Genomic DNA, 23719 nt, shown 5'->3' on the forward strand with positions numbered 1-23719 from the left:
AATGTATTATTTATTATAATCATATATACACATACACAGGGTGCAGTTCCCAAATCAATTGATGAGAAATTCCACTCACCCTCGCTCCAGCCTTCCATTATTATGTTATCGTCTCCTGCTTTTTCTACCTTAAAACTGTTCTACAAAATCTTTCTCCAGTTTAATTTCTAGTGTGACATAATAACCTCTGGAAAATCCATTCTGCATTTTAATCCACCTATTTTTTTCCCCTCAGAATTTGTTATTACTACAGGTCCAAAGCTGCCTTACACATTTTTTCCCCATTCTTATGTATAGAAACTGAATTTGCTAACCTCCCCTGTACAGCACTATGTTTCCAGTCTGAATGAGCGGGAACCTCCATCACAAACATTATGGGATGTTGAGTGATCACAGGGATGATGGATATGCACCACTCGGCTCTGCAGAAAATCCTTTCCTAGCCTCAGCGTCCGGCCGACAAAGACAGGCTGCTTCCCAGCGCTGCTGAGGGAGAGGGCTTGGGTGTGTAGGGCAACAACTGCAGTTGCATGGTTCAGTCCCAGCCTTAGCTACAAAAACTGTGCCCCTGGGTGCCTGCCTCTGACTTTGGCACAGTACATGAATAGAATAGAATAGAATAGCATAGAATAGAATAACATAGAATAGAAAAGAAATAGAAAAGAAGTAGAAATAGGATATTTCCATTGGAAGGCAACTACAATGATCATCTGGTCCCACTGCCTGACCAGTTCAGGGCTGATCAAAAGCTAAAGCATGTCATTATTGGCTTTGTCCAAATGCCTCTTAAACACTGATAGGCTTGGGACATCAACCACCTCTCTAGAAAGCCTGTTCCAGTGTTTGACCACCCTCTTGGTAAAGGAATGCTTCCTACTCTCTGATCTGAACCTCCCCTGGAGCAGCTTGGAACCATTCCCACGCATTCGATCACTGGATACCAGGGAGAAGAGATCATCACCTCTTGCCTTTGAACTTGAAAAGTGAAGAGTCAGTTCTTTCCAATTTTGGACTTTGACAGTTTCCAGTCTCTCCAACTAGAAAATATGAAGCTCTTTGGAATTGCTTCCATGTGAAGTATTCTTATTCTACATCCTTCTTTCTATTAACTTTGTAGCCTTTGTCATCTTATTCAACACTGAAGCACAGTAGAGAAAGATGTAGTTTAGGAGCATATAACCTATCTGGACCAGATGGGATGCATGCAAGTGTACTGTTGGAGCTGGCTGAAATTGTTGTGAGACTGCTCTAATTTTTCAGAGGTCATGGTGACTAAAGAGGTTTCTGACGACTGGAGGAAGGAGAACTTCATGTACACCTTCAAGAAAGGCAAGAAAGAAGATCCTGTGAAAAACAGGTCCATCAGCCTCACTTCTTTTCCTAGGAAGGCTATGGAGAAAATCCTCCTGGAAGCCATTCCTAAGCACATGAATAATAAGGGATTGTGTACAAGCCAACTTGGGTTTACCAAGGTCAAGATATGTCTGACCAATCTGATAGCATACAATGAGATGATTACTTCAGTGCATGAAGGGAGAGCAACAGTTGTCATTTATCCTGCATCTGGGATGTAATAGGCCATGCACCAGTACAGGCTGGGAGTCAACTGGCAAGAAAGCAGCTTTGCAGAAAGGACCTGCTGGACAAATTGAGTAGAAAGATTGCATCAGAAAGAGTAGGCAGCAGGTCAAGGGAAGTGATTATAGACCACGTCTGGAGTATTGTGTCCAGTTTTAAGCTCCCCAGTACAAGAAAAATATTGACAAACTGGAGTGAACCCAGGTAGAGGGTCACCAAGATGATTAGAGTCTTGGAGCATATGACATACTAAGAGATCTGTGTTTCTTCACCTTTAAGATGAGGCTGAGGAGGAAATTTTACTGTTGTCTCAGCTACCAAGCAGGAGGATGTAGAGGGGAAGAGACAGACTTTCTTGGAGATCATAGTGAAAAAAATGAGAGAAACAGGCAAATTGCATCCCAGAAAATTCCAACTAGCTACCAAGAGAACAGTTTTCACTGGGAGGGGGGTTAAAGCAGAGGCCTGGAAGGGGCTGAGTTATCTCCATCCTTGAAGATATTAAAAACTTGACTAGACAGACTCCTGAATAACCTGATCTAATTGTGAAGTCAACCCTGCTTTGAGCATGGAGATCAACTCCTAATATTTTGTCCAATCTAAATTATTCTTTGTCTCTAAATGGGACAATTAGGAGTTTTCCTTCAAAAAAATCCTTTTGCCCAAGAATATGTGATGCTTCCTGCTAATTCCCCTCCTGGACTTGGATCAGATCCTCCCAATTTTCTCCTTTTACTCTTCCAAGGGGGAAGAGCTTGCTATTTAATAGAATTTACTGAGATCCTAATTTAAAGTAGAATAAATACTCCATGGTGCTGAAAGACAGTTGAGACAGGAATGTAAGCATCGAGTGTCATTGAACAGTACTGCTTAATTTTTTCCAGTGAAGAAAACTAGATACCAATTAAGGAAGTTCAGAAGGGAGTTTTGAGGACGAGTAGACAAGTGAAATAGAAATGACAGAGAATTTGTGGACAGGGAAGATAGGAACAAAATAAGGCAGTCAAGGACTTTGGAGGTCAAGACACTCAAGGTTTAAAACAAACCTTATGCAGCAAAGAGCTAACTGAGATCAAGTATCTGAATGAAGCCTGAGAATGGGAGAAGTAAAAAAGGTTGTCAGGTTTATGATTAAACACAAATGTGAGGAAGTTTGCATGCTCTCCACCAGAAGGATAGCCTCCTTAACGACATAAAGTGATTAGATATTATAAAATTGTCTGACAAGATTAAAATGGAAGATGGCCACCAAATGTCTGCCTAGAAAAACAGCCCATTAGCCAAAATAATCCTGACAGGATAAAGACATGGTGTGGAGATCACTACATGTGGGGAGACTCGAGGCAGTGCCCGAGAACATCAGGGCTGCATAGCTCCTGCAAGATACCCGTTCTCCATCGCATCCTACAAGGTGTGAGGAAGGGAGAAGCGAGACTCCTGCCATACCAGAAAGTGGAGAGGAGAGCAGGGTAGCCCATTCCTGAGTCAGGGGTGGGTATGTTACTGTAGAAAACCTTTGCATATCAAGCTTAAAGGGAGGATTGTATCTGCAGTGTAAGGGAACCCTTCTGCAGATCTGCTATGCCCCCATTGCCTTCATATGCTTTTATTAGGAATAATTTAAAGTTGTTGTAGAGTTGAATTGAAAGGTTAAAGGTAGTTTCAAGTTTGCATGCCCTACCTTGTGACACACAGATTTACTGGACAATTGAAGAAGGCAAACTAAGGAGTGTGTAGCTTTCTATTAGTACCAGTCAATGAAGTGTGTGACAATGCTGGAGCAGCACTGTCCTGCTCAGATCAATATCGTAACTATGGTCCTTGGGATTGGAAAGAAGAGTTTATATGGATTGGAAAGAAGAGTTTATTGTCTTCAGTTATTTCTCCTCCAAAGCCTTAATGCAATTAAAGTTCCATCTTCTTCAGAACAAGCATCTGGGAAACTTGTTGACAAGAATATTGTCATATGCAAATTTATATGAAGGATAAAGATCTGCTATTGCTGTTACTTCACCAGTAAAGTGGAATTAAGATTCCAGCCTGCTAGAAAATACCTTTTCCATATACTTAATTTAGGTTTTGTTACACTGATATAGGTTACATGTTGTGTTGAGACTGAATGTCTTCTACTATTTGAGTATTTCATATGTTGAGCATTCCCCTGTATCTAAACACTGTGGTATCTGGTTTTCTTCAGCTACACTTTGAAAGAGTTCTCATTTGAATCAGAAATTGAAGCAGGAAACTTGATCTTCTGGCACTGTCCTTATCGTTTCTTGTCAGACCACTATTTAACCACTATTACCTCACAAAGATGTTTTCCACTGATAAGTAACTTGTGTTGTTATTGAGATAATTAATTATCAATGCATTGAAGACAGAACACATGAGAACAGTATCTATCAAAATTAACAGCATTCATGCAGGCAATCATCAAGAGGAAAATAATGCCTAATAAGGCTTGCTGTGGTTACTTATAGCATAAATTCATATCAATAAAAATCAAATAGGGTTATAATTGTCAATGTTTATTACACATTAATAGCAGGGTATGTTGAGAGAAACACCCAATACTTTACCTGATACTTTGAACTATGGCACTTAGACAAATTAGGTGAGATTTATTTAATCTACCTTTAGATGCCAACCTCACAAACTGAATTTGCTGTCCCACGCTCCCTTTACAGACTGTGCTCTCACCTTTAGAGAGCTTTTTGTCTAACCTATTTTAAGTATCTCTCTTAGCATATGACTAGCTGCCCAAGTACAAAATCCCTTTCACTGAGTGTAATGGAAGCCTCTACTCACATGTAAAAGTTTGTATTTGTTTAGATGAGTCCCTCCCTGCTATTAAAAAAACCTACCAAATGTCAGCCTGATTTTAAGATTTGAATTCAACTTGCAAGTATAACTATTCTTTTTATTACAGTAGGATTACACACGTACATTCAAAAAGATAATATTGTTCCAAATAGATTACTGTGATCTCCAGTTTGACAACCTCCCCCATACTTAGAGAAAATACTTGCTTAATGATACAGTAAAATCTCAACAAATCTAAAATACTGTTTTGAATACTGTCTCTCAGTAACTATTTACTTAAAAATTATACAGGTAAAATAATCTATGAAACCTTAATCTGGCTCTTTCAAATACAAATACCTAATTACACAAGATTTTCTCCCCCATCTCACTTACAAGGATGAACGATGCTCACATGAATGAGCAGTGCTTTATTACTTTTCTTACGGGCAAAGATCTTAAGTCTAACCTAGAATTTGTACTCGATATAGAATTACACATTTTCCTACTGTTTCTTCTGTAATAATATAGATGGGTCTGAATACTTCAGAAATTACTGCTTATCTCCACAACTGCCCTACTTATGTGAGGACTGGAATGGATGGAATTTTATGCACAGAGAACTGACGACCAGGGAGATTAACAATCACAAGTATTAACTAGTTTTGACTACTCAGTCTGAAATGCTTCAGGACTGCTCAGAAATATGCAGTACTACATATTTTAAATATATTGGAAGTACAGTATTTACAGACTTCAGTTGAAACTGACTGCTCAGCACGTCTGAGAATCAGATTTGAGAAAATGGTTGTCCTGGGTTGAGTGAATGGTGGGTTTTTTTTGGTGGCAGGGGAGGGGGCTATAGGAGTGGCCCCCTGTGAGAAGATTCTTGAAGCTCCCCCAGCTCCAAGTCAGCTCCACCTCTGCATCAAAACTGAGCCAATCAGCTGCACCTCTGTGATAACATATTTAAGAAGGGACGTGGTGATGTGCAGTTGGACTTGTGAGGAGGAGTTGTGGCAGCTGCGTGAACACCAAGGTCAGTGGAGGAACGGAGGAAGAAAGGAGGGGGGAGGTGTGCCGGAGCAGAGACCCCCCTGTATCCTGTGGTGAGACGGCAGGGCGGCCCCCCCTGCCACCCATGAAGATCTACAGTGGAGCAGACATTGATTTATGGCCTGTGGCTCCTGCTTGCCTGATCAAGGTTCTGTGCCCAAAGAAGGCCAGGGTCTCATGGTAAAAGGTAGCCCCGCTGCTGTAATTCAGCGCTGGGAGGATTGCAGCATGTGGGGGTGTCCCACACCGGAGCAGCTCGGGAAGGGCTGCAGCCGTGGGAGGGAATCCAGTTGGAGAAAGTTAGTGACTCATGACGGAGCAGTGTGGGGAACACTGCGGCTCACGGGAGGAACTCATGTCGGAGAAAGTTTGTGGAGGACTGTCTCCTGTGAGAGGGGGACCACGACGGAGCAGAGGGAACAAGTTCCAGAAGCTCCCCCCACTGAAGATGGAAGAAGCAGCAGCACTGACTGCACCCCCCATTCCCTGCCCCCTCTGCCACTGGGGGAGGAGGCAGAGATATCAGGAGCAGAGCTGAGCCCAGGAGGAAGGGAGGGGTGGGGGGAAGGTGTTCTCAAGATGCGGCAGTGTTTCTCACTGTCCTACTCTGTTACGTGTTGTTAGTGTCTGTAATAAATGTATGTTCTTTTTTTCTTCCCCTAACAAGTCTACCTCTTGCTTGTGACCATAAAGGGAGACTTTTTTCCCCATCCCAGTCCTATCTTGAACCCCAAGCCTGGCTCTCTGTCCCTTCTTATTGCCGGAGGAGAAGGAGAGAGAGTGGCTGTGTGGTGGTTGGCTGCCAACCAGGCTCAAACCACGACAATATTTAACTTTGTATGTGATTTTTGATATGCAGTAACAGAGTATCTTGTTTGACTACATTTCCTCAGCATTATTTAGGAACTACACCACAGAACAACAGAAACCATCGGTTTTCTGCTGCAACAATTGCAAAATCATGCTCTCCCTCTCTACCCATTTCCCATAAATATTTAATATCTGCTACACGCTAAGGAATCCTATAAATACTACCACCATTTAAAAACCATACTTACCCAAGCCCTTAGGTCCACAGCACAAAATAGTCTAGTAGATGACAAGAATGTGCTCCCATGTAATTAAGTACTGCCACAACATAACTCTTGAAGGGCAAAACTGCTATATAGTCATTTTAAGCATCTAAAACTAGATGTAATATTAGAGCCTGTCTTCCATGCCAGGCTTTAGCCTTAAGTGAAGATACAGTAATCCCATTTAACCTTTTCTTCCCTTTTATTTGTAAATTCATATAAATTACATAGAACTTTAACTTCTGTTACTTCCATCTGCTATCTTATTTTCACATTTTGAGTATGGTCAACACTTTAGTCCCTAAAATCCCCCAGCTGTTAGACAAAAGAAGAAGAGACATTTCCTGTTCTTAGCAATTCATGTCTAAATGTGGAAACTGTTCAGAAGTTGACTTGATCTTTGCTTTAAGCAGTCCCACGCCCATTATGCAAGTTTTTCCTCTTTAGAAATCTCAGTTTACTGGAATCAATTGAAGTCAAGCCCAATCTCAAATTTAGAGTTCAAAGGACCAAGCTCCCATGATCAACATGCTAGAGCTCTTAACCTAAACACAGCTCTCCTTACTCATGTAAATCCTGTGGAGACACAGCAAAATGTGATGTACAGAAATTGCAGTAGTAATTTTAAATAAGTAAAAAAGTCACAGGCATTTTATTGGTAGTTGTTTTATAGATTTCTCCTAGCTTCATGAATGACCAAATTAGCATTTTTAACTCTACTTGGGTACTAATTTGTGTTAAACCAGTATTTACATCAGCCTGCTGTACTGCTGAGTTACAGAATTTTTGTAGGTTTTGCTTAAAGTCTAGTCCATCTTGACAATAGCAACATTAATGACTGGATGTCATTCCAAAAGAAAAGGCCTTTTTTCCTCAGCCAAATGAAGCTCTATTCCTTTAATAAAAACATAATTTAAACCAAGTTTAACTTCCAAAGGAAAGCTGAACTAGTTAAGAGTTTATTTTACTACTTTACAGACTAAGCTAAATTATATTGTTTCAGGCATTTCTAAATCATACAGAATTTCAAAAGTGCTCTTTATAACGAGACTATACCTTTCCAAAAGCAATCCCTAATAAGTCTCATTGAAGCTTATGTCATACATAGCATCCCACCACAGTTTAGAAAGGCAAGGTATTTTTAACCATAGGTTAATTTTAAGCACACCTGGGCCTCAGCTTACGATCACCAGTAAGAACAGCACCTCAGCTGGTTAAGAGGACCCTCCAGTTCTCACCAAGAAGTTCAGTCACCACTCTGGAAAGTCAAACACACTTCCTAGCTCACATAATTTTGGGGTTATTTTCTGTTTGGACATAGCTTCAGTATTGGCAATGAAACATTGTACCATACTGCTATGTAATTAATTTCTAATGCTACTGATAGAAGCGTTCTCCAAGCTTTACAGATGTGTGCACTCTTCTGCATTTACTGCAAAGACAGTTTCAAGAACACTAAGCAAGTAGCTTATTTTAGTACTGGGGAAGTCACAAGTAAGCTACATAAAGAAATACCGTACTTTCTACTATTAATTTTTGTCCACATTTATTTATGAGTAAAACAAACAGCAAACATTACAGCAAAGGGGACATTCAGGCCCAGATTTAAAAAAAGAAAACAGATGCCTGGATAGATTCTGAATTTAAGCACCCCAAGACTGCTGACAAAGTACACAAAAATAAGTGAAAGTCATGAGCATTTCAGCAAACTTTGTAAGTGCATTTCAGTATTTATTTAGATGTTTAAGCTCTCGCACTAGATTTTACAAGCTGGTGAACACTGGCAAAATTATTTCTCCCACAGAACTATAACCACACATTCCCAAGACAGTATAAATATATGGTTGAACTAACATTAATACACATCACCATTTTATCAATTACATAATAAAACAAATTATCAAGTATCCAAATATTAAGTTACGCAGCTTGAAAGGCATACAAAATATTACAGAGGTCTGCCCAAGTCATAGCAGAAACTCAAGGAGGAAAAATGAAAGAAAAAAAATATCACACTTTCAACAAAGCAATAGTTGGTAAACAACTTTCAGGTACAGTAAAAGAAACTACAAGATTTTTCAGAAATTTTCTGATTAAGAATTTTTAGCTACAATAACAAAGCATTTCTACGTTTTAAAAAAATATTTACTAAAGTAAAGGGCATATTCTATACTTCCTGCACAAGACAAAGGCAACATTTTACTAGAAATATTAAATAGCCCCTCCCAACCTTTTCAGGCCCTCTGCTAAGTCGCACATGAAGTGCCAACATTAATTTTACTGTAAGGCTTTTTGTCTGGAGACATTAAAGACTTGTGTGCTTCTGTACAATTTAAAAGATTTTCTACATGAGTAATCAGAGAGTAATGATTTGTAAAATGGAGAGGTTCAGATAACAGAAAAGTACAGACACTGGGGTAAAAAGTTGCTGTAATTCATAGTATTAAAAAGACAAACTGTGCAAATCCTGATAATTCTAGTGCGATTGTGGGAGACAAAACATACAGTGAGCAGGCAAGACTACCTCAGAGGCCGTATTCTTCAATATTGAAATGACTGTAGAAAAAGATAGTAAGGTCCAGATAAGCTGGTAGTTCTCACATCAGAGCTATGTTCATTTATTAGGATAAATATATAGCTGATATGCTGGGTATTTTGGCACCTAATCTCTCTACAGATTGATTTCATTTTAGTACCCCAATTTTCAGTAGTTGAAACCAGGTGGGTAAGACTCAATGGCATGATTAAGGGATATTTGAATTGGTAATTAATGAACAAGGAGACAGCTCAGAAACAGGGTACAGCAAAAACATTTACTGGGTCTCCAAACAGACGGATCTTTATCTAAACATAGAAGTTGCATTTCTACTAAGCCTTTAGCCTATTAAATACTCATAAGGAAGCTTCCTTTACTACTAAAAAAATATCAGACTGATGTCTTTGACATGCAGTCTGCTTAGTTCTAGTTTCCATCCTTTATTCCCAAAGAAGTACTATAGGCTGTTGAGCTTTACTGAATACAACAATTATTTCGGTGACCATTGGAGTCTTTAAAGCGTAGACGCATCTTCGGGCGGTACTTCTCCAAGTACAGAAGTTGCTTGCTGTTAAAAGCTCCACGCCGCTTCCTAGGTGGAGGAAAAAATATTTTAAACAGAACATTAATCTACTGCCCAGTGAAATAATATCACCAACCAGAGAAAAATATTTTTAGGTCACTGAATAAAATCACCATTAAGTCAAGACTGTAACCAAAATAAGGATAATTAAAAGTTAAGTGCCAGGAAAGAGGGTGGTAGCTTCCTTTCACAAATATCTCACTGGACCACATGCTCATATGAGTACACAGCATTTTAGACAGATGTACTGAATATCTTACAAAAAAAAAAAAAAAAAAAAAAAAAAAAATGAGTAGAAGACAAGAACAGCATTCAGAATTTCCTTTAGTGCCCAAGGATAAATCTCGAAAAGTTAGATGTTAGTTTCGTACTTACTGTCTTATGAACTGCACTGCATCTTCATACTTCATTCCACATTCTATCAGTGCAAGAGCAACTAAGACTGGAGCTCTGGTAAAAAAAAAAAAAAAAACAAAAAAAAAAAAAAAAAAAACACAACACAACTTCAGTTTAACATTTGCCAATGCATACTTCGAAAAGAACCTTACTTTCCCCAATTCTCTTTTCTGTCCTGTGTAGCTGATGTTTCTTCTCTGGGAAAGCAAAAAAGACAGGCAGAAGACATTTCTGCGTTAACTGAGACATTATACCATCTGTTTTTGAGCTATCCATCCTCATTAAAAAGGGGTTTAAATTAACTCTGGTTTGTTAATTTGCTTAGCTTTGTTAATCTAACTTTAGGTATAGGAGAGGACAGCAGGAATAAAATGCAAATTATCTTTACCCATTTGTTTCAAGGCCAATTGATTCTGGGGAAGAGTTGAATATAGGTTTCTATTCTGAGAAACCAGCATCCTTTTTTTGTAGTCAAGACCCCAAAGCAGAAATCAGAAGAGGGGTCAGGTTCAAAAAGAACTGACAAGTCCTAGAACTAGTATTACAAGTTTTAGGAACAGATGCAATCCACAGGCTGCTGCACACCCCCAAGGATTTTCTTGCTTGCCACAGTATCCTTCACCTGACAGCATACAGTTTTCAGTTAGGAAAGCTTGACACAAATCTAACTCAAATACATTAGTATTTTGACTCAAAACATTCAAGACAAAACCCCATGCCACACACTATCAACAGACTTTTGCATCTAGTAGTAAGCTTCAGTAGTTTTGTATGTTTTGTATGTTCAGGGATTTAAAAACCTTATGTGATAAAAAGCTAGGATCTTTTCAACTAGTAACTCCCTGGTTTTCAGGAAAAAACAACAGATACCATTGTCAGCAGGTGAAGAGGAGTTGTTTTGGTAGCCTTCACCAGTACAGTGAACTTTAAGTGTGAAGCCATAACATAAACAATGGATAAGCCAGGCTTATGGACAACAAACCCGGAAACCTCCATTTTATATTGGACATGCTGAAGGCCCATGGCTAGAATAAAGCAACTGCTTTTTGAACAGGTCTAGTTCCCAGGTAGTCTAGAACAGTATCAACAGAACAATTACGCTCTCACAACAGTTGGAATTGCACATAAAATCATGGCAGCAGACAGAAGGAACAAGGCTAAGAGGAGAATATTTAGCATTATCCATAAAAATTTTGAGGCTCAGTGTTAGAAATGAGACAGAAACAGAGCTCTGGGACTTTGGAGAACACTTTTTATCCTCCAAATAGGTGGTGGATAAAAGTTGATCTTGATGTGCCAGAACATCCCACCTGTTTGTGGCTATTGGTTACAAATACCTTTAGTACAAAGAGACTGACAATACTGCTAAAATGAGAATGAAGAGGAAACTTACAGATGAGTCACTAAAAACCAAATCCATTAGGAAAAGAAATGAAAAGACATAGCAAGACAAAAAAGATATCAAAGGGACAGATATCAATATTCTTGGTTCAAGAATGTACTTGTTTTCTTCACTCAGTAGCTTTTGAGATCTGTGATAATAGCATCATCTGTTGACTAAAAGGCCTTTAAGTATAATATATACTTACAACAGTTTCCTGTTATTGAACTACTTTTAAAGTGTGAGGTCATTCTAGTACTGGAGACATGACTATTTTACATTTGCTTCAAAATAAACTTTGGTGCTAGATCTTAACAAGTCTAACCAGAGATGGCAATTCAACAGATCTTTAAAACTTTACCCACCTTCCAAGACCAGCAACACAGTGTACAGCAATACAACAACCAGGTTCTTCACGAAATTTAACTTTAAGGAGGTTTAGCCAATCATCAACAATCTGGTTGGATGGTGGAGCACCGTCATCAAAGGGCCAATCCTAGAATACAGTATGACATACATAAATACATAAAGATAGAACTCTTTATGATTGTATGCTATGTGCATACACAAAAAAGGAGGGGAAACAATGGACAAAAGAGCCGACAGCTGAAGGAACCACTAAAGCTTACAGTTCTCTAGTGGTATAACTATAGCCCTATTTTTTTCCTGACAAGAGAGGATGCCTGTACAGTTCTTCCCTCCATCAGCTACTGTAATACACTTGTAGAGTTAATAAGGTCATGTCAAAAGAACTTTTTTGGGGGGGCAAGGGGTGGGTCAGTTTTAAACTCTGTTTCTACACTACTTACCAAAACCTGAATGCCTTCTTTTTCCACCGGAGCAGTGTCATAAGTAGCTTCACACACTCTTACCACTGTGGTAACGCCATATTTCTTAAGTTCCTAGGGAGTGAAAAAAATCCTGCTTTAAGACTAGACTGACTTCACTTACCATTTAATTTTCTCAATAGGTTAGCTTAACATATTCCAAAAATTGCAGTAAATAAACTCATGCAAATGCTTGCCACCCTGTGAAAAACACAGAAAACTGGAATAACTGTAATCCTGTGTGCTAATGCCAGATACATTTAAGCTCTTCTGTAAACCTATCTGAAGATTTAGTTACGTTGGATCAAACTTTTTTTCTTTTAAAATCAGATCCAGATAAGTATTGATGAAACAAATAGTCCATCTCCAAAAGATTGTTCCTTTTAAAGGAACAGGAAGTTTCCTGGTTTGAAAGTTACATACTTCACTAAAAGCATTCTGTATGAGGTTTAGATCTTCCCCTTCTCTTCCTCTGCTTAAAACAACAGTATTGCAAGACCTCTTACTGTTAAGAATTATGAGCATAGAGCAATAAATCATTCCAATTCCTGAGTTATCACAATAACAACATTTAACTTTCCATTTTGCTATTACCCTTATTTAAAAAAAAAAAAAAACAAACAAACAAACAAAAAAAAAAAAAAAAAAAGGCAATCACTCTTCATTTTCCCTGCAACAACCCATCATTCACACTCTAACTGTCATGGTAATGACTGAAGCTTAGCCTAAGCATACTTTATCTAGTTAGGAGAATAAAAGGCAAGCAAATGTTATCTCATTATGTTTCTTTAAAATTATCGCTCACAATGCAAAACAGAGGTAATAATATACCTAAAATCTTGCTAATGAGGGACTGCATTACAAACTCAGACCATACCAGGAGGTAACTTTGGAGGAACCTATTGTTAGCATACATTCCTAACTGTGCACTTTGTAGCTCCAACATGCTAGATGTAAGCTTTAGATGATAAATTCAGATACTAGCAATATATGTTAAGCTACCTGGCTTTAGTCAGTAAGCAATTTCAGCATGTATCGTAACACTTAAAAGTAGCTTCAGCAACTCTGGATGCAGAGCAAGCCTACTGCCAAAAATTTCACTCAAGTCAACACTATGACACTCACAGGATTCTCTTAAGCTACACTAGAACCAAGATCTGCTAATACTGAAGTGAGATAAGTAGTGAAAGCATATTGCAATCCTGTTATTTGTTCCTAAGGTTCTGATCCACAGTGTATAGTGAATTATTCTATTTTTAATCACTATGCAATAGATGCAAAGAGATGTTACGCCACTTTAGATGAACCTAAATGTGACTTCCTACCACAGATCTTTCTATTGTTCTACATATAACTCTACCAGATAATTCCTGTTTTCAGACCTAAGCAAAGTATTTAATGTGCAATGTACTAGACAGTGTAATTACTTATTTGCTTCACTTTCAGAAGTGTATTTTTGTGAAAGGCCAAAGTATATTTGAATATATTTGTCTATAGGTCTTTGAAGCATGGCATCAGTATTTGAAAAAAAGTCAATATACAGTCTCAGTAACTCTTCGTATGGTTTCCACAGTTGTTATCAACTAGTAAAGAAGGAAATTGTTAATATAACATGCTGTTCAGGCATTAAAAAAAAAAATACATCAGTAAGAACTCTGTCCTTGACTTACCTCTATAAATTTGTTTAAGGTTGCATTGGTTGGATTGTGTGTGATTAGGAATCTCATGTTCTTGTAGGTGATTTCCACAGGAGCTGGGCGGTTCATTCGGGCCATATTGATTTAGTTAAACATGCAACAAGGTTATGAAAGGATTCAAAATAAAAATTCTAATACAGAAGTGATGTAGAGAAACTGAAGTCTACTTCACTATACTCCACGAGAAATTCTCAGTGCTTGGAAGTATGAAGTTGGGAGCAATGGGAAATGAAATGAACCTCCTAACAAGAAGCAGCAATTCTTCAATCCAGTAATACTGAGGCAAAAGAAAGGCAGTGCACTGAGGTTTACCCCATCCAGGTCTGAATTCTGTTGTTAAATGCTCTGCCAATTTCAATTCAATACTTCTTATCCTGGTCAACCACTCTTACGGGGGCTTCTTGGTGGAGTAGTAATGAATTTCTACAGTTCACTTGTCTGCATAGAGGTCGTGCTGTGCCTGGCAGTAGTCTCCACTGCCCTTCAGAAACTCCATAAATGTGTGACCAAGAACACCACAGAACTGCTGTAAAGAGATAAGGGGGGAAGGGGGGAAAAAAGCTTAATGAGCACTATAAAAATTTAAAAATAAAACCAGAAAAACTAAGCAGTTTCACAAGGTATATTTTTTTAATCCAATAATTAAGTTTGCATAAGAATCCCGTTACCTTTCTTAGCAAGGGTTACTTGAAAGTCAATACATTTACTTAATAGAGTTTCCATGTAGAGTTGCGTCAGCACCAAAAACTGAAACATATTAAAACACCAATTCAAATGTGCTAAACATAGCAACAAGAGACCAAGTTTTAAGAACCCCAGTATTTATATAAAGAGTAGCTTTTTCAGGATACCCATACAACTGTATTTTCCACTCTGTACTGAGACATCACAACACCTACTAAAGTTACACTGACCTTAAGTAGTCCCATGAAGGCAAGGATGAGATTCCTTGAATATTCAAGCTGAGCATCATACAATTTCTAGTGTGTAACAAAACTACCAGTCTCTACATAGACGCAGAATCACTTGTCTTAAAGGCTAAAAGCTTTTAAGACCTTCAAGACTGTAAGCATCATTAATTCATACAACCAGCCAGTAGAAAGAAAATGCACCTAAATCCACCTGTCTCAAATAGGAGGCCTTGAAAGCAAATGCAAAGTCTTTGTGGCCTATTAAAGCATTGCGAGCTTTTGTACATATTTTGAGGCTTTCAAGGCACACAGATTTCTAAGTAAGGAACATTTAATGTACTAAAGGCTGAAGACACATGGCAACCTTCATCTGCCTTTAAGTGCTTTTTTTACACTGTGACTTTATTAACATACCAAGACAGTGGTGATAGTCTAGCTAGAAACATACACAGGCAAGTTTATTGAAGAGGTTATTCCTGCCCAGTGGTGTGCTACTTTGCTATGGTGAAGTCTACTTATAAAAATTACTGCAAGACACACAACTGCCAAGTAGATAGCTGATGAACTGCCTGAGTTATGTATTCATTTGCAGATGTTGCTATGCAAATGAACCAAAAATATATATGCTCTTTATGCACTATGGAACCTTACAGCAGAGTAGTTAGTTTTGTGCTCAGCCACAGTACAAGTGCTGCTGACAATACATGTCTAGGGAACAGAAGAAGAAAAAAGTTTTGTTTCCCAAAAGATAGGTACAAGCTGAACCAATATCCACTAAATATACTTAGGTACTAGAAAGAAACATCACTGATCCTACAACTATTTAGGAGAAAAAATTACTTATGTTGGTCAGTCAACTCCAAACATTGGAAGGAATCCATTTATCTCTAGCCCAAACAAAACACTGCCCAAGACACTTTGGAAATAGATTAGCTAAGCATGCAGTGTTACAGAATTGCCATCACACTTACTTTCTTAAAAATATGTTGTGGGGTTTTTTTTTGTTTTTTTTTTGGTTTTTTTTTTTTCCCCTTTCCAGCCACAACAGAGTAATATCAGTTCTTTGCCTTCAAGATCTAGCTTTTAGCAAACATTAGATGTAACTTAATTGTAGCAATGCTCATATTTTTTTAAACTACAGACCAGCTCCATGCATCCATCTACATATATAATCAGGACAAGAGTGTACATGAGACAGTATTTCAGTGCCCTACACCCAAACCTTCCCAAAGGACCATGAAAGAAGCAGCCTGTGCTGAAAAAATTCCCAACCATGAGAAAGCAAATTCAAAAGATCAGGTCCTGAAGACAACTGTACAGTAAGTCCTGATAACAGCCAGTGTTTTAATATACTTTATCAAAGGGCAGGAGGAAGCAGCTGTGTGCAAATAAGTCATGGCCACTAACTGCCATCTAGCATTTGGAGTCTAACCAAGACTCCACTGCAAGCACTAAACCATATACCATAAGACTACAGTGAGTCTAACAGCTATCAGTATCAAGCATAAATCACAACAGAGCAATAGTCTAATAATTGTTGAGTTTTCAAAGAGGTATAGAATCACAGAATAGTTTAAGTTGGAAGGGACCTTTAAAGGCCATCTAGGTGTCTTAGCAGTGCAAGAATTCTTAAAGTGAACTACAATTTGAAGAACTGGAACAATGTTTTATGTTGTAGACAATGGCTTTGCCCCATTCGTAAGTCCAGAAAAGAGCAAGTTCAGTAACAGAGTAGTGGTAACAGAAGACAAAAATCATGAGATTGGACTGTAGCAGATGGGTTGAGCAGCATCACAGAATGTTGGAAAGCACCTTTACAAAAAGCAGACCAAACACCTCCAGGCATCCTTTTCATGTTTTCAAACAGCTTCCTAGTAAGAAGGCACCTTAATCATAGGCATGGCTTGCAAAAAACAAACCCCCAAAACTGCTAACAATTATGAGAATTAAGTTAGCAGAAAGAAACTAATAGGATAATTTCACATGCACTTTGCTGCCACTTCAGAGATCACCATTTCTGTAAAGACTGTAGGATTAAGTTTGCCATTTACTTACAAAAAAATTATTTCAGCTTTTATTTGTGGTAATTTGAGGGACAGTGAAAACTCTAAATATACTAGGCACAAAAAAAGGAGTAAGAAGGATCCTCTGCCGTCAAAGGCCAGAGTAGCAGGAACCAGAATTCAGACTCAGAACTCAAAGACTTGTCACCAGACACAGCAGCCATGCCCTAGCAAAAGAAAGTAGATGTGCATTAAAAAGACTCCTAGGACCAGACCTAGGAACACCTAAAATAGCAACTGAAAAAAAAAAAAAAAAAGAACCAAAGACAGCTTATTTAAAGTCACCTTCAATTAGTTTAAGCAGCAGAACAGAAAAAAGGGACAGGACAGCTTTAAGCAGACACAGCTGCACAAGGTCTTGTGCCACTTCGCATGCGTTGGCAGAGCTCATGTTTATCTCTTCTTCAGACTGGTAAGGAATCAGTCAGTCCTTTTCCCTGGTAGAGGATAAGGGAGTGGAGGCTGTCAGAAACAGAAAAGCATATGAGCTCGAGAAGATAGAATGGGGTCACTAGGGTAGAGAAAAGAGCTTTCAATCTGCAAGGCAGAGATTCTGGGAGAGAAAAGCATGTAGAGCAATTAGAAACAGTTAATGTGTCCCCATGATGGGGGGCAGGTAGGAAATAATAATTTATCAGGATTCATCCAGCCTGGTAGGCAGGCTGCCCTTAGTATGAAACTAGGAGTACTCAATACTATACCAGACAAGTTCGTCATGGCGACAAGGAGAAGGGCAGGCAGCAAAGCATTAGCTAAGTAATAAATCATACTTTTTTTAATGCAGATTGTTAATCACATCTAGAAACTGGGTGCACAGTTCAAATTCTTATACAAAACTGAAGCAAGTACATTACACAATGTTGAGTTCTATGTGTAATTAACCCCTACAAATATATACATGTTGTTAATACTGACTTAACAGTTAGCAATTAGACACACCAGCACCTTACTAATTCACGCAACTAAGGACCTAACCAAGCATGTATTTCAGTCTCACTGTTTGCCTTGGCAACTGCTGCTGCCATATTATAAAGAAGCAAAGCTCACATTTTCCTTTGATGTGAATGCCATCACTTCTCACCATTGTTAACCAAAAAGCTCCATGTGCAGACCAACTCCTTCAGGCAGCAACACACTACACTATCCCAACAGCTTTGCCACCCTAATTTAGTTCTGTTCTGGGAGTCAAATGAAAATTAAAGACAAGTAGTACATTGGCATGCTCTTTGTGTTATGTCATTAAGCCACAGTACAAGGCTTCACCCATCTTCAGCAAAAAGACCTGGAAGATAAGAAATCTGATATAAAAATAGTGTTGTAGTAATTAAGACCACCTCAAGCTTAGGAGGAACTCGAGTGGTGTGAACAACTTTCAAGAGGCTTGGAAATACAGTTTTAAAGTTACTATATTGTCTCGTTAACTACTTGGTAGATAAGCTATCAAAAAAGTCAAGACTGTATAAAAGCATAAGGCTGCATAAGTGAAACTCAAATGCATATTATATCATGTGTAAGTTTCTTTAACAGAATGACACCAACTCTTTGTTTGTACCATCAAGTAGGGTAATCCATCATGTTCTTTTCAATTTACATGCAAGTTTTCCTTGAGGAAAATTAACACTGAAGGGTTTTGGAAACAGATGCAGCCATTTCTATCAGTAACAGAAAGCCAAACATTTAGACCACTAGATCCATCAAAATAATATTGGAAAACAAAACTAAGGTCAATATGCTAGGACCACCTATTAAGAGAAGATATCCCGTCCAATAGGGTATAATCATAATTAACATGACTGTAACCCACCTACTATCACTTATGGTAGGGAAGTTAGAAAATAGTTTATTCAAGCAAGCAGAAGACATCTTGAAAAGAAAAGCTTTAACACATTCCCTTTTTTGGGACAGAAAGCTAAAGTATCTGTCTTCACTGACAAGCAGATTCACATGTATGTTAATTCTGCATTTGAAACAATCGCTTGTATAAAAGTAATCTATTACATTGTTACCAACATGTGGAAAGAAGGGAGGTGTAAGGTTATCCCAGGCTGCTGACATTCTTATTCACAACTTGAAAGCATCTTGAGAAGGATGTAAACAAAAGTGCTTGTTTACGGTTACATGACACTTCACTCTACCTTCAGAAGATGTGTAAGATGGTTCACAGTTGCTCAATCCACCTGCCCACAGAGAGAAACATTTATACCCAGAATCAACTCTGTGGCATCACATTCTCTGAAGTCAAGACCTACTACACACTCACCTACTGAAACCACATAATCAAAACTAGAGAACTAAAATAAACTATGTTTCATTACAATTTCAGAACACCTGCAAGTAAGTTCATTGTTCTAACTTGCTACTCAGCAAAAAGTTACCGAAGGGCAGAGGGACAAATACCCCCGACTTCCTCTTACTGCTCAAAGCTTAAGTAGCAACTGCTAAGGCAGACAAGGAGTGGGAGGGTAAGGGGCACAAACCGCAGAGCCATTACGCAAGGCAGAGGCACACCTTCATTAAGTATTGTTGACAAGATGCACCTCCTATCTACTGGGCACATGAATGCCTGTATTTTGATACCCACAGTGATAACACTACCCATTTTGGATCAGAGAAAGCAACTTGTGGCCTAAGAAAACACACTCATGTATCGCAGACAAGAGATTCCAAAGGTTTATCATAAATTTGTTATGACATGCTCTGCGAAGGAGGGATGTTTCTTGCGGTTCAAGTATGGAGTTTAGGAGGAAGAAAAAATTATCTCAAAGCTTCCTGTATAACAAGTCAATGCAGCTTCCTGAGATGAAACTGAGGCCACGTGACTGTGTTCCTAGTTCTTCTGCTTGGACCATGAAAAAAAACATTCAAAGAAGCCTTAACAGATATTAGGGAAAAAGACATTGCAGAAACCATTCCAATCCCTTGTTTAACCCATCCTCTCGAGATTCTGAAAGGAAGGGGTCTGAAAATGCCTTAACACTCTCACTTCAATAGCAAACTACATAAATCTCATCATCCTACTCAAAAATTATTCCATTATGTTTTAATCAATAACAGGATAAATTTAGCATATACATGCAAAGACTATTATTACTATATTTTACCGAGTCTAGTAAAGGTATGAGTGCCAAACAAGAAGTTGTATCCAAAGAAAGATGTAAGGAGTTATGGGCTACGAAGTATCTCTTGTATGTAGGTCTGATAGAGTGAGTTTTTAATTTTTTAAATAAGGTGACAGTCTGCTACTAGTTTAGAATTCGGTAATACCCTGATCTGGGCATTCTGGTTAATCTTTAAGAGAAGTGATCACTTACAGTCAGCCTACACACTGGGATAGATCCAGCATTCTTACGTGGCATGTATTCTGACAGAACAGGAAGGTTTCACAAGATAGAAGTTATTAGATAAGGCCAAATTCTATTTATTTCCTGCCTTACTGACACATTTAGTTTCGGTAAGACAATGACATCCTTTTCCCTTGGCTCCTGCTGTATCTGTCACTCATTTTTCTTTCTCACTCTCCCATTTCCTCCCATGGCTATACAATTTCTGTGTTGCCTCTTTCACATTCTCCCCCTGAAACGATTCCATTCCTGTAAGACAATTTCAAAACACTTTGCTGTTCCATCAATGGAATAATAAGACCTGACATTTAAGTGTCATCGTCAGGGTTTTTGATTTGACAGTTTTATGAGATTACAAGGAGACGGGGTTCATACTTCTGAGTCACTGCTTTGGAAAGACTCCGCAGATGCAGGTAGACATATTGGAAAGTTGCCTCCAGCAGCAGTAAGAAACACCAAAAATCACAGGACCCTCATGCCACAGAGACTGTGCATTTGTCTGCTCATAACATCTGCAATGTGTGCCGCTGACTACCAGACAGCAACCAAGACCTGCTGACAACCGCCCTTAACCCTACTTCTATTACCACAGATTACTTAATTTTGATAACGCTTGTCTTTCCTGCTTCCCTACTTTTGGAGGGCGTACTGCCACCAGCAAGACTTGCATAGTTTGTGCTAACACACACACCACCCCCACTGTGCTCTGTGGTCAAAGATGTTAGGGAGCGCAGATGCTGAGGTTACTAGGGGAGTAAAAGGAAAGAAAAAAAAAAGCAAAACACACACACACACAAAACAACAAAAACAAACAAAAAAACCAACAAAAACAAACAAAAAAAAAACCAAAACAAAAACAAACAAACAAACAAACAACACACACACACACACCCTGAAAGCAAGTATATGAGAGAAGACCCACCTCCAAAAGGAAATTCCTTCCTTGAAAACCCAGATGGCAAGATCTTAAAAGCAAGTTCGGTCAAAATTATGGTATTTGACAGCATTTGTGAGCCTCTGGGGGCCAACTGCAGACTGTGACAGGACACCTGCGCCAGCGTGCACTTACACGACTCCTCTGCCGACTTTTCCTCCCGCCGAGGAGCCACCTAGAAGCCCGGCCCGAACGAGGCCGGCTGCCCACGCTAGTTCGGGCCTTCCCCACCTCTGCTGCATAAAGCTCATTTCGGAAAGGATTCACGTCCTCGCTCGCAGCCGGTTCCGACTCCCCGCTCGAGCACGCCGGATACAAAGCCGCCACGCACTCACGCGTGGCCGCGCTCCCCACGGGCGAGGCCCGGCTTGCCCGCAAAGCCCCAGGCGCCGGCGGCCGCCCCCCCACCTCACCGCGGGGCGCCGAGCTCCCCGGCCCGCCCGCCTCTCCCCGGCGAGGAGCCGCTGCCCCGGCCGCGACACCGCCCCAGCGGCGGCGGTCACGGGTTCGCATCACGCTTCCAACCAGGCTCCCGACGCGGAGCCATCTTGTCCCCCGGAGCCGCCGCCCGGCCCCGGCCTCCCCCCCGGCAGGGGGCTCCCGGCCCCCGCCGCCTCCGCGCCGCCGGCCTGGCGCGGCCCCGGGGCGCGGAGCCCCGGCTGCAGGGGCGCTGCCCTTCCCGGCCAGGCAGCGCACCGACGGGCGGGGCCGGCGGCAGCCAGGCTCACAAAGCGGCTTTGTGCCCGGGCCGGGCCGCTCGGGAGCCGCGGAGAGGTCGCTCCCCCCCCACCGCCCCCTCCTCCTCCGCTCCCGGTAGAGGCGAGGCGAGGCGAGGGGCACCTGCAGGCCGGGAGCGAGAGGAGAGAAGGCGCTGGGGGCGGGAGGAAAGCCCGAGCCGCGCTGCAGCCAGGCTGGTGGCGCGGCTCTCCTGCGGCCCGCCCGAGGGGAGCCGCAGCCCGGCGTTGCGAGAAACCACCCGGAGCCGGCGTGGCCGGGGCGACAGAACAAAGAGACAACATGGAGGAGACCGGGGGGAAGGGAAGGGGGGGGACGGGACGGACACGGGCGGACGAGGCGGGCGGAGAAGAGGCGCAGGAGCCGGGCGCAGGCGGGCAGCCGGCGGGGCGAGGGGCCGGGGGAGGGGGGGGAAGGGAAGCGGGCGGCACTCACAGGAATATGGTTACTCATTGAAGACTGTAGCCTGATCATACAGCCGGGGTGCGGGCGCCACCGCCGGGGGCAGGAGGAGCAGAACCAGGCAGAGGCGGAGGCGCTGGGGGCCGCGGAGCTGCCGGAGGGGGTTCGGCGGCGGAGCGGGGATGGACCATACAGCTGCAGCGGCGGGCAGCTCTGCGGGCGCGGCGCGGACGCGGCTGCACCAGGAGGGACACTCGGCGCCGCCTCCCGCACTAGCGCCCCCGGGGCCCGCCCCTCGCTCTCTCGACGTCAGCGACGAGCGTCGCGTCCGCCCAATCGGAGGCGCCGCCAGCGCGGGCGGGGCGGGGCGAGGCGGCGGCGGGCTGGGCGGGGCCGAGAGGCGGAGGCAGCCGGCGAGAACCGGTTCGTGAATGAAGCGGGTGGCGGCGGCGGCGGGGCCGGGCCGGGGAGGGGCGCGGCGCGGCGCGGCGGGGGGCAGAGCGGGACGCGCTGGGGATCACCGCCAGCGGCCGCGCCGCCCCACGCTGGCTGTCGCTTCGCCGGGAAGCGCCTGGAGCGGCGAGTTCGGGGCTTTTCCCCGCAGCCGCTGGGGCCGGCATCTCCGCCCCGGGGTGGACGCCCGGCGGGGCTGAGGGAAGGCGGCAAGGGCGGCGCGGGGGGAACGGCGTTCCCTGTGAGGGCGGCCGGGCGCGGGGTGGCGTACCGCGGCCCTCCGGGCTCGGGAGCGGCGTGCGGAGTCCCGCCGGCGGTGGGGCGGCCGCGGCCCTGCGTGCGTTTTAATTCCTAAAGCCCCTTCGCTGTCGGGCTGCAAAACCTCTTTTGCGAGCTTAATGCGGACAGGAAGCTCTTAGCGCGTTTTGTCCGCGGATTACCCCGTGCTTTTAAGTCGAGATAAAACCGCGATTTCTGGTTTTGCAGGTGAGAGAGCAGCCCAGTAGGCCAGAAGTGGCGTGGGAAGCAGTATGGACTCTCAGCCTTGTGCTCCCTCTCGCTCCTGGCAAACACTCGCCCAGGACACGGGCGTCGCTGAGGCATCTCGTGGGTGAGGTGGGGCGGTGGGAGACACGCGTGGTATCGCTGCCGTGGGTAGCTGATCGAGGCGTGGGAGTCACTCCCCAGGTGGGCACCCACAACCCGGACAGCACCTTCATGTGGGTCAGCGCTAGCTTTATGAAATAACAGCCTAATTTTAGCATCAGCGTCTGATGCTGCTCTAGTTACATTTCACTAGTTAAGCCTTTCTTCTGCATGTTATTTTATTGTTACTATACAGATTACAAGAGTCTGCAGAATTTGGGTTTGATCTAAAAAATCAACCACTCAGTTCTGAATATCAGCAGTTTGTAGTCGCTTGTACAAAAGCACAGCTGGTTTGTGGTTTTG

The 23719-nt window shown here is 41.9% G+C and overlaps 1 protein-coding gene across 2 annotated transcripts; it reads right to left on the minus strand.

Annotated features, from left to right (window-relative positions):
* Nucleotides 1-8219: 8219 nt before the first annotated feature.
* Nucleotides 8220-22605, minus strand: PTP4A1 (protein tyrosine phosphatase 4A1). Of its 2 annotated transcripts, none has more exons than XM_033002729.2 (6): nucleotides 22349-22605; nucleotides 13903-14452; nucleotides 12215-12307; nucleotides 11771-11901; nucleotides 10004-10078; nucleotides 8220-9637 (listed from the first exon to the last, which is right to left on the minus strand). In XM_033002729.2, the coding sequence occupies exons 2-6, from the start codon at nucleotides 14005-14007 to the stop codon at nucleotides 9520-9522; spliced, it is 522 nt and encodes a 173-aa protein (XP_032858620.1). In that variant the 5' UTR covers nucleotides 14008-14452; nucleotides 22349-22605; the 3' UTR covers nucleotides 8220-9519. The 2 variants fall into 2 exon arrangements, with proteins under 2 accessions (XP_032858620.1, XP_032858619.1); XM_033002728.2 differs by having other exon boundaries at nucleotides 13903-14455.
* Nucleotides 22606-23719: the final 1114 nt, after the last annotated feature.

Source organism: Tyto alba, unplaced genomic scaffold (assembly GCF_018691265.1).
Source record: "Tyto alba isolate M040663 unplaced genomic scaffold, T.alba_DEE_v4.0 Super-Scaffold_40, whole genome shotgun sequence".
In the NCBI taxonomy this organism is placed as follows: domain Eukaryota; kingdom Metazoa; phylum Chordata; class Aves; order Strigiformes; family Tytonidae; genus Tyto; species Tyto alba.